This window comes from Scyliorhinus canicula, chromosome 1 (assembly GCF_902713615.1).
Source record: "Scyliorhinus canicula chromosome 1, sScyCan1.1, whole genome shotgun sequence".
Taxonomy (NCBI): Eukaryota; Metazoa; Chordata; class Chondrichthyes; order Carcharhiniformes; family Scyliorhinidae; genus Scyliorhinus; species Scyliorhinus canicula.
In genome coordinates this window covers 14112361-14127448 of record NC_052146.1, presented here as the reverse complement: position 1 = coordinate 14127448, position 15088 = coordinate 14112361, and the positions used below count along the sequence as shown (strand labels likewise).

At 50.2% G+C, this 15088-nt stretch overlaps 1 protein-coding gene across 1 annotated transcript in view; it reads right to left on the bottom strand.

Annotated features, from left to right (window-relative positions):
* Positions 1-9890, bottom strand: part of LOC119973429 (ubiquitin-conjugating enzyme E2 L3) — a 55608-nt gene extending 45718 nt beyond the window's left edge. The window contains exon 1 of the mRNA XM_038811579.1: positions 9767-9890. Within this exon, the coding sequence (XP_038667507.1) occupies positions 9767-9793 (27 nt within the window). The 5' untranslated portion in view covers positions 9794-9890. The remainder of the gene's footprint in view (positions 1-9766) is intronic.
* Between the last annotated feature and the right edge of the window lie 5198 nt (positions 9891-15088).

Here is a 15088-nt window from a genome sequence, read left to right as displayed (position 1 = left end):
ATTGGCCACACTAAATTGCCCCCTAATTGGAAAAAATTAATTGGGTACACTAATTTCTTTTTTTTTAAAGAAAAGAAAAGTGCTCAATGGTCACCATGAGTTTCAATTCAGGTTCTACAGCTGTGTATTTTGCTTACAACACTTTGGGAAAGTAAACTTCATAAGCAAATGAGATCTAAATAGGCATACAAATTGCAGACAGTCTGCAAATGTCACAATAAGTTTAAATGGCATCTTTTTCAATGTTAACTGTCAAATATAGAGCTTACTTTAAACAGATGACACACCGTGCTATGCAAATTAGACCTGTGCACTAAAATCTGAATTTTTAATTTTGCTAGCACTGTGAATGCACAAAAAACATTTAAGTCCAGGATCAAATCTCCATCTGGCCATTGACATTCCAAGACACTTCCACAGAGTCATTAAACGCAAGGATTTATGTGATTTCTTACGTACAAACGATAGAATTAAAGGACCCGAGACGATTAATAGAAGGCCTAAACTAGAAGAGTGGAGCCTTCATGGAGGTTTAAAATAGAGGGGGAACTGCAGAACGTGGGTGGTGGAGCAACACCAGTTATTTAAAGTTTGGTGCATTAAGGAATAGGGCATCAATGAGTGAGGAATGATGGACAAACAAAACTTTCTGCAGGACAGGGACACAGTACGAGTTTGTGAAATGCATAGAAAAATAAATAGAAAATGGGAGGCCATTCAGCCCTTCAAGTCTGCTCCGCCATTCATTATGTTCATGGCTGATCAGCATGTTCAATACCCTGATCCCACCTTCCCACCACATCCCTTGTTCCCTTTAGCCACCAGAGCTAAATGTAACTCCTTTTGAAATTAAACACGTTCTGGCCTTAATTACTTTCTGTAGTAGTGAATTCCACAGATTCACCACTCTCGGTGAAGAAGTTTCTCCTCACCTCAATCCTAAAATGTTTACCCCTTATCCTCAAACTATGACCCCGAGTTCTGGGCGCCCCCACGCTCGGGAAAATTCTTTCTGAATCTACCCTGTCATTGAATCTTAGAATTTACAGTGTGCAAAGTTGGCTATTCAGTCCATCGAGTCCACACAAGCTCTAGAAAAGAGCACCTTACTTAAGCTCTCACCCCCATCCCATCCCTGCAAACCTAGTAACCCCATCTAACCTTTTTGGACACTAAAGGCAATTTAGCATGGCCAATCCACCTAACCTGCACATCTTTGGACTGTGGGAGGTAAACGGAGCACACAGAGGAAACCCACGCAGACACGGGGAGAACGTGCAGACTCCGCACAGAGTGGCCCAAGCCAGGACTCGAACCTAGGACCCTGGAGCTGTGAAGCAACAGTGCTAACCACTGCGCTACTCTGCCGCCTGGCCTGTTAGAATCTTTTAAGTTTCTATGAGATCCCCCCTCACTCTTTTAAACTCCAATGAATATAATCCTAGCCGCCATGTCTCTCCTCATATGGCAGTCCCGCCATCCCAGGAATCAGCCTAGCAAACCTTCATTGCACTTCCTCCAAAGCAAGAACATCCTTCCTCAGATAGACACCAAAACTGCACACAATACTCTAGGTGTGGCCTCACCAATGCCTTCTACAACTGCAGTAAAATATCTCTATTCCTATACTCAAATCCTCTCACTATAAAGGTAAATATACCATTTGCCTTCTTTACTGCCTGCTGTACCTGTGCGCTATTAGCGACTGATGCTCGAGTACACCAAGGTCTCGCTGAGTATCCACCTCTCTTAATTTACACCCATTCAAGTAATAATCTACCTGGGCAGCACGGTGGCGCAGTGGGTTAGCCCCGCTGCCTCACGCCGCCGAGGTCCCAGGTTCAATCCGGCTCTGGGTCACTGTCCGTGTGGAATTTGCATATTCTCCCTGTGTTTGCGTGGGTTTCGCCCCCACAACCCAAAAAGATATGCAGTCTGGGTGGATTGGTTGCCCCTTAATTAGAAAAAAAGAATTGGGTACTCTAAATTTATTTTTAAAATAATAATAATCTACCTTCCTATTTTTGCTACCGAAGCAGATAAACTCACATTTATCCACATTGCATCTGCTGTTATGTGCCCAATCACTCAATCTATCCAAATCCCACTGAAGCATCTCTGCATCCTCCTCACAGCTCACCCTCCCATTCAACTTTGTAACATCTGCAAATTTGGAGGTGACGCATTTAGTTCTTTCGTCCGAATCAATAATATATAATGTGAACAGTTTGGGTCCTAGCACAGATCCCTGTGGTACCCCACTAGTCATTGCCTGCCAATCAGATAAAATAAAAACATTTATTCCAACTTTTTGCTTCCTGTTTGCTAACCAGCTTTCTATCCATCTCAAGACACTACCTGCAATCCAAGTCCCGAAAGACGTGCTTTTTACGTGAATTGGACATTCTGAATTCTCCCTCAGTGTACCCGCACAGGCGCCAGAGTATAGCGACGAGGAGATTCTCACAGTAACTTCATTGCAGTGTTAATGTAAGCCTACTTGTGAAACTAATAAAGATTATTATGTGCTTTAATGAGGAGGTTGGGTGATCAGCAAGGAAGGCATTGGAACAGTCAGTTCTGGAAGTGACAAAGAATGAACAAGATTTTTGGCAGTAGAAATAATGATCTTGGTGACAGACAGGATGGGGGATTTAAAGTTCAGTTCAAGATCAAAAGTAAGCCATAAGATGCCATTTAGCTGTTACAAGGGGGCATAACTATAACTATAAAGGTTTAGGGTGGGAGATATAGGAAGGATGTCCGAGGTAGGTTCTTTACTCAGAGTGGTTAGGGTGTGGAATGGACTGCCTGCTGCGATAGTGGAGTCGGACACTTTAGGAACTTTCAAGCGGTTATTGGATAGGCACATGGAGTACACCACAATGACAGGGAGTGGGATAGCTTGATCTTGGTTTCGGACAAAGCTCGGCACAACATCGAGGGCCGAAGGGCCTGTTCTGTGCTGTTCTATGAAAGGTGGCCAGAGAAAATGACAGTATCAAAGGAGTGGTGCTTGTAGTGAAGACTAAAGATACTGGCTTTGATCTTCTCAGCATTCAGGATCTGATGCCAGACAAGCAAAGATTGGAAATATATCAGAAGTGAATATAGCCTGCATATCAGTAACAAGAGACTGGGAGTCGACAGAGGTAATGATGTAAGAGTGGGAAGAGCATTCATTGGGGGCTATGCACCACTTCATTCAGACAGACAGAAATGACGTGATGTCTATGCCATGGAGATGAACAAGAGGAAAGGGTGTAGCACCAAGAAATAGCACAAAACAACCTGCTGCAAACTTCCTGTTCACTGAATTCTAACCCTGTATTTTTAACACAAGATTGTGCGTGCAAGAGTTCACAAACTGCACCGTGCAAATGCTGATCTGTCCTTTCTTCATTACAAAGTAACTTTGACATTCAATAAATGGAAAAAAATTATTTTTGACAAGTTATGATTAAAATGTTTGGGTAAATTGGTCCAATACTTTCTCAAAAGCTATTCCGCTTAGTACATTTCATTCCGATAACCATCTGACAGGCATTTCAACTATCTTATCCTCATTACTCTTGGCGATTGTATTTTTAGTTGGTCCTTGGTAGCGGAGTGGTTGACTAAGCAGTTCTCATGGATTGTCGGTTTTGTGAAGATATCTACCCCAGTAATCCATGCATTTTTCACTTCACTCAGAACTTTATATAATTAAAATTGGAAAGAAGTTACAGCACCGTTAGCACATATCTGATCACGGTGACAAAATTGTGTGACCTTTAATGACTTACTCAGCTTCTGTAGTAATTCACAACATTTGTCATCTATGCTTTGCACAAAGTGCAATCATCACTACGAGAGCCACTGTAAAAATGTTATATATTCTGGCATGGTTTAATTAAGGTGATTTCTCTAAACACAGAGTATTAAATCTTTGTCAATTCCATATTTCTCAGCTCCATTGATAACGTCAGTGAGGATACCCCACACCAGCAGGTTCCTGCTTTGATTCCCAGTCTATGTTGATTTAGATGGATTCAGTTGCTGTGCCAGAATGGGCACTATAATTGATCACAATGCGGGGCAGCACGGTGGCCTAGTGGTTAGCACAACCGCCTCACGGCGCTGAGGTCCCAGGTTCGATCCCGGCTCTGGGTCACTGTCCGTGTGGAGTTTGCACATTCTCCCCGTGTCTGCGTGGGTTTCGCCCCCACAACCCAAAAATGTGCAGAATAGGTGGATTGGCCACGCTAAATTGCCCCTTAATTGGAAAAAATAATTGGCTAATCTAAATTTATAAAACAAAAACAAAAAATAATTGATCACAATGCACTTGGGTTCAAGAGGGTGGAGGGAGCGTCGGTCTGGACCCCGATATGCAACAATCACAGGTTTGTCCCGGGTAGGATGGATGGTGGGTTCCAGAGCTGGCAAAGGGCAGGCATCAGAAGGATGGGAGATCTGTTCATAGACGGAAGCTTTCCCAGTTTGAAGGTGCGAGAGGAGAAATTTAATCTGCCGCCAGGAAACGCCTTTAAATATCTGCAAGTCCGAGCCTTCCTGAAAAAACAGGTAGTGGCCTTTCTGACGCTGCCGCCACTGAGGATACAGGACAGGATGGTCTCCGGCACCTGGGTGGGGGAGGGGAGGGTGCGGGATATCTACCAGGAACTACAGGAGGCGGAGGAAACCCCGGTGGAGGAGCTCAAGGGCAAGTGGGAGGAGGAGCTAGGTGAGGAGTTGGAAGCGAGTCTGTGGGCAGAGGTCCTGGGCAGGGTTAATTCCCCCTCATCATGTGCCAGGCTCAGTCTAATTCAATTTAAGGTGGTCCACCGGGCACACGTGACGGCAGCGAGAATGAGCATGTTTTTTGGGGTAGAAGACAGTTGTCTGAGGTGCAAGGACAGCCCTGCAAACCACGTCAACATGTTTTGGGCACGCCCGGAGCTCAGAGTGTTCTGGCAAGGGTTCGCGAGGGCAATGTCCAAGGTGCTTAACACACGGGTGGTGCCATGTCCAGAGATAGCGATCTTTGGAGTGTCAGAAGACCCGGGAGTTCAGGGGGCGAAAGAGGCCGACATCTTGGCCTTTGCCTCCCTAGTAGCCTGGAGACAGATTTTATCAATGTGGAGGGACTCGAAACCCCCGAGTGTAGAGACTTGGGTTACCGACATAGCTGGGTTTCTCAGCCTCGAGAAAATAAAGTTTGCCTTAAGAGGGTCTACGCTAGGGTTCTCTCGGAGGTGGCGTCAACTTTCTCGGGGGAAATAAAATTGTCAGCAGCAGCAGCAATCCGTTGGGGGGGGGGGGGCGAGTGCTTCATTGGGATGGTGTGGGAAGACTGGGTCGCGTGGGGTAATGTCTATTTAATTGTTATTGTATATTCTCTTTTTGCACTATGTTAATGTTCACTCTAGTTTGTTTTGTTATTATGGCTACTACTGTTTTATTACGAAAAATTCTGAAAAACCTTAATAAAAATACTTTTAAAAAATGCACTTGGGTTGTTGCTTCAGATCCTCAAGAGTAAGGACACGTAGAATCTCAGAATTTACAGTGCAGGAGGCCATTCAGCTCGTCAAGTCTGCACCGGTCCTTTTAAGAGCACCCTACTAAGCCCACACCCCCACCCTATCCCCGTAACCCACTAACATTTTTTGAACACTACGGGCAATTTAGCATGGCCAACCCACTTAACCTGTACATTTTTGGACTGTGGGAGGAAACCGGAGCACCCGGAGGAAACCCACGGAGACATAGGGAGAAAGTACAGACTCCACACAGACAGTGACCCAAGCAAGGAATCAAACGTGGGACCTTGGAGCTGTAAGCAACTGTGCTAACCACTGTGCTACCGTGCCCCCGTTTGATGTAGACATCAAACAAAAATAGGACTCATCTGTGATTCATTCCCCCCCGCCATACCGTCAACCTTGACAATATTCCCTATTTGAGTTTATGTGTAGAATGGCCACAAAGACACAATTCCAGAGAACATAAACAGTCACTGCACAGAAGGAGGCCAATTGACCTGTAGTGTTTGTGCTGGCTCTCTGCAAAAACAAATATTCAGCGTTTTTGAAACCATACGATAATCATTCGATAATTTCACGAGGAGGCCAGTCACAGTGAAAAACTGCTTTATGTAAAAGTAAACGTTTGAAATTACGGCAGATCTGGAATTTATTACAATGCCAAACAGATTGTAACTTTTTAAATTCCAGTTGTGAAGTGTTTTTTTAAGGCCCCATTTCCAAATTTATCCAACATTCTTAAATTGATTCAAAACACTTAGCTAAATAATAATAATCTTTATTGTCACAGGTCGGCTTATATTAACACTGCAATGAAGTTACTGTGAAAAGCCCCTAGTCGCCATATTCCGGCCCCTGTTCGGGTAAAAAGGGAGAATTCAGATAGTTGATTAGAATACCCATTTCGGGTACCCTGCTCGGGTAAAAAGGGAGAATTCAGATAGTTGATTAGAATACCCATTTTTAATATTAAATATTTTAGTATCAATAGATTTAATTCCCTACAATGTTCTGCATTTCATTCAAAGAGTAGTTAAAATAGCACATGCATAGAAACTAATTTAATCCAAGTCCACACAATGCTTTGGTAGAATTTACTAAATTGATATTAAACCGATAGCAGTGTGCTCTCGTAATGACATCCATTTTGAGAATGTTATCAATAGTAATCTACATCACGAAAAGAAAAGCAAGCTAATCTGCAACTACAGTTCTTAAACTTGTAGGTTAAAAAAAGTTTGACTTATTAGAAATGTTTTCTTATAGAAATATGTGGAGTAGACCATTTAAAAAAAACAGCAAGATGGAGATTAAAACCTGCCCACAAACTTTAGAATATTTCTAATCTATAATCATTCATGTATCTCTGTGTTCCACTTTTCTGAGAAATATTTAATTGTTATTGTAGTGTCATAGTCCAAAAAGTCAGCCTAATCATGAGACACTGAGTCAAACAATTATGACATTAGGAGGGGTAAACTGAGCAACATGTCGTGTCACCTTGACGATGAAATGACTCAAGATTTGAAAGCTGAACAAAACGTACCGAGTTCAGTTTAACAAATGAAAGATAAAAAACTGTTTGAAATTAATGCTTAGGTGACAGATTACATTTTAACGCCCCCCCACTATAACATATTCCCCATTTTGTTACAAACAGGATATGACAATAGGATTCAAAACAGATTAAAATGTTGCAGCACCATTTTACTTACGTGACAATGCATGTGCGTGTGAATACAAATCTCTTCAGGCATACATGCATGTAGGATATAAGAAGCATGTTTATTATAGATAGAAACATGAACATCCTGGAACTCCCTAACACCACAGTGGGTGTACCAGCACCTCAAGGTCTGCAGTGGTTCAAGGCAACTCGCCACCACCTTCTGAAGGGCAACTAGAGATGGGCAATAAATGCTGGCGACGCCCACATCCCGCAAATTATTATTTATTTTAATTTGCAAACAGAGCTGGCGTATATATTGTTTAAATATACAGAGCATGAGAAAATCATCAAATAATACTGGAGTGACAAAGTATTATGATGAGTTTGGGGGGGGGGGGGGGGGGCTTGGTGGTGCAGTGGTTAGCACTATTGCCTCACGGCACCATGGACCCAGGTTTGTCCCAACCCCGGGTCAATGTCCATGTGGAGTTTATACATGCTCCCCATGTCCCACCCCACAACCCCAAAGATGCGCCGGGTAGGTGGATTGGCTATGCCAAATCACCCCATAATTGGAGTTTTTAAAATTTTAGACCATGGCAAATGAGATTCAGAATTCTGTTTTTTTAAATCTGGAGATAAAATGCTTGTGTCAGCAACAGTGGCCATGACACCTCAAGTCTCAAAAACGCAAATGGTTGACTAACATGATTTTGGGAAATAAAGCTGCACTCTGACGTGATGCTGCATGACCCGTCGAGTGTTTTAAGCAATAACTGATTTTCAACTCCTTGCCATCTGAAATGGCCTAACACGCGAGTTACATCAAAACTCATCCAAAACAGCAGTGTCCAAGACGACAGCCTCTTCAGGGAACTGGAGATAGACAATAAAAACATATGGCCCTCCCCTGTCTGCGACACACATCTTCAGAATGAATAGACAGGTTTCACATGACAGAAAGGCAGTTTTCGTTTTGGATTAGTTTTTAAGGATCCAACATTTCGCAACTCCTCCCCCCCCCCCCCCCCGTAATTTTAACAGTTCCCGCATGCAAGAATGGAGAATATTACTTTTTCACACAGCGCATTGCACTGCAAGTTGCGGAAAACCACTGTGCAAAATGTGCAGCACTATCTACAGAGTACCAGGGACCCGGGTTAAATTCCGGCCTTGGGCGACTGTCTGTGTGGAGTTTGCACTTTCTCCCAGTGTCTGTCTGCGTGGGTTTCCTCGTGTGCTCCGGTTTCCTCCCACAGTCCGAAGAAGTGCAGGTTCGGTGAATTGACCATGCTCAATTACCTAAAGTCCAAAAGTTAGGAGGGGTTAGTGTTAGGGTGGAGGTGTGGGCTTGAGTAGGGTGTCCTTTCCAAGGGCCGTTGCAGACTCGATGGGCTGAATGGTCTCCTTCTGCACTGTAAATTCTATGATTCCATGACGCGGGGGGGGGGGGTCAGTTCATGAATCTCCTAAACCAGACAGAAAACGTGAGACAAAATGCGCAGCGCAACCAGGTAGTGTCAAGTTAGAGTAGTGGGTTCAATGTGAAATCAGGCACAGAAAGCGTAAATGAACAGCAAAAGATTGGATGGAGGGAAAAAATGTGAAGGAGTTCCATTTTGAACTGTGTGTGGGGGTGGGTGCACCGTGCCCTTGATGGAAACTGCTATTAACGTTTGCAGATCAATGCGTTGGCCTCATGGTCTTCCCCCACCCCGCCTTCTACTGCAAAAATTCGACTCAAAATCCAAATTTGTAACTTTGTGGGGGGGGTGGGGAAACGAGAGAGAGAGACAAGGAGGTAGGTGTTTCAAAGAAGAAGAAAAAGAGACATCTTGTCCCCTGGATGCAGCGAGACAGGAAACTGCTGAGTCAAAGCAGAGCACGTTTCAAGTCTCTCTCCTTGCCCCCCACCACCCCCTCCACCAAGTACCGAGCCGCAGCGTGCGCTGGGGGGGGGGGGGGGGGGGAGATTTCCCCCCAATTTGAGCCTGTGTATAACGGGGGGGGGGGGGGGGGGGGGACCATATCCAAGTGGAGTGGGAGATAAATCCAGCCCTGGGGGAGGAAGTGAGGCGGCGGAACAGGCCCGGGGCCCAGCCCGCCTCTCCCGCAGCCCTGTAAAAAAAAAGGGGGTGGGGGTAAAGGGAGAAAATAAAACTCTTCAGATGCCCCCCCCTCCTCACACCGGGGGTCCGGTTGAATATAAGCAGGCGGCGGCTTCAGTTGGCGGGGGGAGGGGCGAGAGGCGGCCCCCTCCTCCTCCCCGGGCCCTCGGCGGTATTCGGTAGTTTTAGCCGCGGTTTTTATTGTCTAACGCGGCTGTTTGTATTTAATCTCCGGCCTCGGTCTTCCCCGGCCTTCTCCCGCCGCGGCCTTCTCCACTGGACTACCCCACCCGCGGCGCCCGGCCGCGGCCTTCCCTCGGCGGCTCCAACCCTCCCCCGCACCGTTATTCCCCCCACCACCCACGTTCTCGGTGAGGAGGGATTTGTTTTCCCCCGTCTCCCCCTGCTCCCGCCTCTCCTCCCGGGCCGGGTGCAGGGCGCCGGGCCTCTCCTGCCTCTACCTTTATCAGCCGCTTGCTGCCCGCCATCTTGATTCTCCGCACTTCCCCCCCCCTCCGGCACCGGCAGCCACCGCGCTTCCTGTCAGCGCGCGCCCCAATCAGGGGCGGGAGGGAGTGAGGAGGGGGAGGGGTGAGGAGGGGAGGGTCTGAGGAGGGGGAGGGTCTGAGGAGTGAGGAGGGGAGGGTCTGAGGGAGTGAGGAGGGGGAGGGTCTGAGGGAGTGAGGAGGGGGAGGGTCTGAGGGAGTGAGGAGGGGGAGGGTCTGAGGGAGTGAGGAGGGGGAGGGTCTGAGGGAGTGAGGAGGGGGAGGGTCTGAGGGAGGGGGAGGGTCTGAGGGAGTGAGGAGGGGGAGGGTCTGAGGGAGTGAGGAGGGGGAGGGTCTGAGGGAGTGAGGAGGGGGAGGGTCTGAGGGAGTGAGGAGGGGGAGGGTCTGAGGGAGTGAGGAGGGGGAGGGTCTGAGGGAGTGAGGAGGGGGAGGGTCTGAGGGAGTGAGGAGGGGGAGGGTCTGAGGGAGTGAGGAGGGGGAGGGTCTGAGGGGAGTGAGGAGGGGGAGGGTCTGAGGGAGTGAGGAGCGGGAGGGTCTGAGGGAGTGAGGAGCGGGAGGGTCTGAGGGAGTGAGGAGGGGGAGGGTCTGAGGGAGTGAGGAGGGGGAGGGTCTGAGGGAGTGAGGAGGGGGAGGGTCTGAGGGAGTGAGGAGGGGGAGGGTCTGAGGGAGTGAGGAGGGGGAGGGTCTGAGGGAGTGAGGAGGGGGAGGGGTCTGAGGGAGTGAGGAGGGGAGGGTCTGAGGGAGTGAGGAGGGGGAGGGTCTGAGGGAGTGAGGAGGGGAGGGAGTGAGGAGGGGAGGGTCTGAGGGAGAGTGAGAAGGGGGAGGGTCTGAGGGAGTGAGGAGGGGGAGGGTCTGAGGGAGGAGGAGAGGGTCAGAGAGGAGGAGGAGGAGGGGAGGGGAGGGTCAGAGAGGAGGAGGAGGAGGGGAGGGGAGGGTCAGAGAGGAGGAGGAGGGGAGGGTCAGAGAGGAGGAGGGGAGGGTCAGAGAGGAGGAGGGGAGGGTCAGAGAGGAGGAGGGGAGGGTCAGAGAGGAGGAGGGGAGGGTCAGAGAGGAGGAGGGGAGGGTCAGAGAGGAGGAGGAGGAGGGGAGGGTCTGAGAGAGGAGGAGGAGGAGGAGGGGAGGGGAGGGTCAGAGAGGAGGAGGAGGAGGGGAGGGTCAGAGAGGAGGAGGAGGAGGGGAGGGTCAGAGAGGAGGAGGGGAGGGTCTGAGAGAGGAGGAGGAGGAGGAGGGGAGGGTCTGAGAGAGGAGGGGGAGGGGAGGGTCTGAGAGAGGAGGGGGAGGGGAGGGTCTGAGAGAGGAGGGGGAGGGGAGGGTCTGAGAGAGGAGGGGGAGGGGAGGGTCTGAGAGAGGAGGGGGAGGGTCTGAGAGAGGAGGGGAAGGGGAGGGTCTGAGAGAGGAGGAGGAGGGGAGGGTCTGAGGGAGGGGTAGGGGAGGGTCTGAGGGAGGGGTAGGGGAGGGTCTGAGGGAGGGGTAGGGGAGGGTCTGAGGGAGGGGTAGGGGAGGGTCTGAGGGAGGGGTAGGGGAGGGTCTGAGGGAGGGGTAGGGGAGGGTCTGAGGGAGGAGGGGAGGGTCTGAGGGAGGAGGAGGAAGGGAGGGTCTGAGGGAGGAGGAGGAAGGGAGGGTCTGAGGGAGGAGGAGGAAGGGAGGGTCTGAGGGAGGAGGAGGAAGGGAGGGTCTGAGGGAGGAGGAGGGGAGGGTCTGAGGGAGGAGGAGGGGAGGGTCTGAGGGAGGAGGAGGGGAGGGTCTGAGGGAGGAGGGAGGGGGTCTGAGGGAGGAGGGAGGGGAGGGTCTGAGGAGGAGGAGGAGAGGGTCTGGGAGGAGGAGGGGAGTGTCTGAGGGTCTGAGGGAGGGAGGGTCTGAGGGGGGGAGGGTCTGGGGGGGGAGGGAGGGGAGGGTCTGAGGTGAGGGGAGGGAGGGAGTGAGGAGGGGAGGGGAGGGTCTGAGGGAGTGATGGGGAGGGTCTGAGGGAGTGAGGAGGAAAGGGTCTGAGGGAGTGAGGAGGAAAGGGTCTGAGGGAGTGAGGAGGGGGGGGTCTGAGGGAGGAGGAGGAGGGTCTGAGGGAGGAAGAGGGGAGGGTCTGAGGGAGGAGGAGGGAGGGTCTGAGGGGGAGGAGTGGAGGGTCTGAGGGAGTGAGGAGGGAGGATCTGAGGGAGTGAGGAGGGGAAGGTCTGAGGGAGTGAGGAGGGGAGGGTCTGAGGGAGTGAAGAGGGGAGGTCTGAGGGAGTGAGGAGGGGAGGGTCTGAGGGAGGAGGAGGGGAGGGTCTGAGGGAGGAGGAGGGGAGGGTCTGAGGAGGGATGGGAGGGTCTGAGGGAGGGGAGGATCTGAGGGAGGAGGAGGGGAGGGTCTGGGGGGAGGGTCTGAGCGAGGAGGAGTGGGGGTCTGAGGGAGGAGATGGGGGGGGTCTGGGGGTGTGGGGGGGGAGGGTCTGAGGGGTGTGGGAGGGAGGGTCTGAGGGGGTGGGGGGGAGGGTCTGAGGGGTGTGGGAGGGAGGGTCTGAGGGAGGAGGAGGGGAGGTTCTGAGGGGGAGGGGAGGGTCTGAGGGGAGGAGGGTCTGTGGGGGGAGTGAGGAGGTGAGGGGCAGTGTGAGGGGCAGAGTGAGGGGCAGAGTGAGGAGAGAGTGAGGGGCAGAGTGAAGAGAGAGTGAGGGGCAGAGTGAGGAGAGTGTGAGGGGCAGAGTGAGGAGACTGAGGGGGAGAGTGAGGGCAGAGTGAGGGGCGGAGTGAGGAGAGAGTGAGGGGCAGAGTGAGGAGAGAGTGAGGAGAGAAAGGGGCAGAGTGAGGAGAGAGTGGGGTAGAGTGAGGAGAGACTGAGGGGCAGAGTGAGGAGAGTGAGGGGCAGAGTGAGGAGATAGTGTGGGGCAGTGAGGAGAGAGTGAGGGGCAGAGTGAGGAGAGAGTGAGGGGCACAGTGAGGAGAGCCTAAGGGGCAGAGTGAGGGGCAGAGTGAGGAGAGAGTGAGGGGTAAGCTATAGGAGCAGAGTGAGGGGTTATCTGGAGGGGCAGAGTGAGTGAGGGGTAACCTATAGGAGCAGAGTGATGGGTAACTTATTGGGGCAGAGTGAGGGGTAACGAGGAGCAGAGTGAGGGGTAATGAAGAGAGAGTGAGAGGTAACATGTGGCAGAGTGGCAGGCAACATATAAGGTCAACCTATCGCGGCAGAGTGAGGGGTACCATGGGGCAGAATGAGGGCAGAGTGATGGGCAATATATCAGAGCAGAGTGAGGGGTAACCTGTAGGACAAAGTGAGGGGTAATCTATAGTGGCTGAGTGAGGGGTAACATAGGGAAGAGTGAGGAGTAACATGGGGCAGAATCAGGGCAGAGTGAAGGGCAACATAAAGGGGCAGCCCAAAGGGGTAGAGTGAGGGGCAACCTATAGGGGCAGATGATGTGGAGGTGCCGGCGTTGGACTGGGGTGAGCACAGTAAGAAGTTTACAACACCAGGGGCAGAGTGAGGGGCAACCTATATGGGCAGAGTGATGGGTACAAATAGGGGCAGAGTGATGGGCACATTTTGGGGGCCGATTGAGGGGTAATGTAAGGCAGAGTGCGGGGTAACCTCACTCCTTATGCATTGTAGGGATTCTATGAAAATGCCAGGCAATGACCATCTCCAACAAAACAGAATCCAACTACGACCTCTTGACATTCAATGGCATTACCATCACTGAATCTTCCACTATCAACATCCTGGGGTTACCGTGGACCAGAAACTGAACTGGACCCAGCCGTACTCCATTATGGCTTTCAGAGCAGGTCAGAGGCTAGGAATCCTGCGGTGAGTCACTTACCTGACTCCCCAAAGCCAGTTCACCACCTGGAGTTTCCCCTCCAAGTCACTTGGAAATATACCGCCGTTCCTTCACTGTTGCTGGTCAAAATCCATGAACTCCCTCCCTAACACCGCAATGGGTGTGTCTACACCGCAGGAACTGCAACGGTTCAAGAAGACAGCTCACCACTACCTTCTCAAGGACAATTAGGAATAGGCAATAAATGTTGGCCAAACCAGCAATGCTCATCCGGTTGACAAATAGGGGCAGATGAGGGGTACAAAAAGGGGTGGAGTGAGGGGGTAATGAGGACAGAGTGACAGTCTAACAAAAGGGGCAGAGTGAGGGGAAACAGGCAGAATGGAGGGCAATAAAAGGGGCAGTGAGGCATAATGGGCAGAATGAGGGCTAACATTAAGGGGCAGAGTGAGGAGTAACAGTGAGTGGGCAACATGGGAGACTGTGAGGGGGCAGACAGTGTGAGCAGAGTGGGGTATAAAAAGCGAGGCTTCAGCAAAGAGAGCGGGGTTGTATAGAGTGAAACTTCAGCGAGGAGAGCAGGCATCACTGCACTTTACGGATACCAAGGTCCTGTGACAAGGAGAAAGGAGGACAGTAGGAGTGTATGTGCTTATATCTCCTAGGACCGTGCAGAAGAACCTGGTCTCCAGCCGCCTTGGACCCCTTTGCCACTGGATCAAGACCTTGCTCCATCAGGCAATGGTCTGTAATGGCCACCCTACATTATAAGAACTCAGGCACAGGCATCTTCTACCCCTTAAAATGAAGTTCGGGACCTGGGACATCTGGACCTTCATGGACAACCCAAACAGCGACCGAGATAGTATTAGATTCAAAGAAGAGACAGACAAATGAGCTTGAAAAAGCAATAGAACTGAGGATTGGAAACAGTGTAAAATTCAGCAAACGCTGACCCAAGGGATTGATTAAGAAGGGGAAAATACAATCTGAAAACAAACTAACGGGGATTAAAAAATCTGACTGAAAAATTTCTATAGGTATGTAGATCATAGAATCCCAACACTGCAGAAGGAGGCTATTCGGCCCATTGAATCTGCACCAACCTGTCGAAAGACCACCCAACCTAGGCCCAATCTCCCACCCAACTCCACCCTGAGGGGCCATTTAACACCTAACCTGCACATCTTTGGACTGTGGAGGAAACCGGATCCCCTGGAGGAAACCCATGCAGATCCGGGGAGAACGTGCAAACTCCACACAGACAGTCGCCCAAGGCTAGAATTGAACCTGGGTCCCTGGCACTGTGAGGCATCAGTGCTAACCATCATGCTGTGAACAGAAAAATATTGATAAAAACTAATGTGGGCCCTTACAGTCAGAAATGAAGGAATTCATAAGAGGGAACAAAAACATTAAAAAAAATAAATTTAGAGTACCCAATTCATTTTTTCCAATTAAGGGGCAATTTAGCGTGGCCAATCCACCTAGTCGGCACATCTTTGGGTTGTGGGGGTGAAACCCA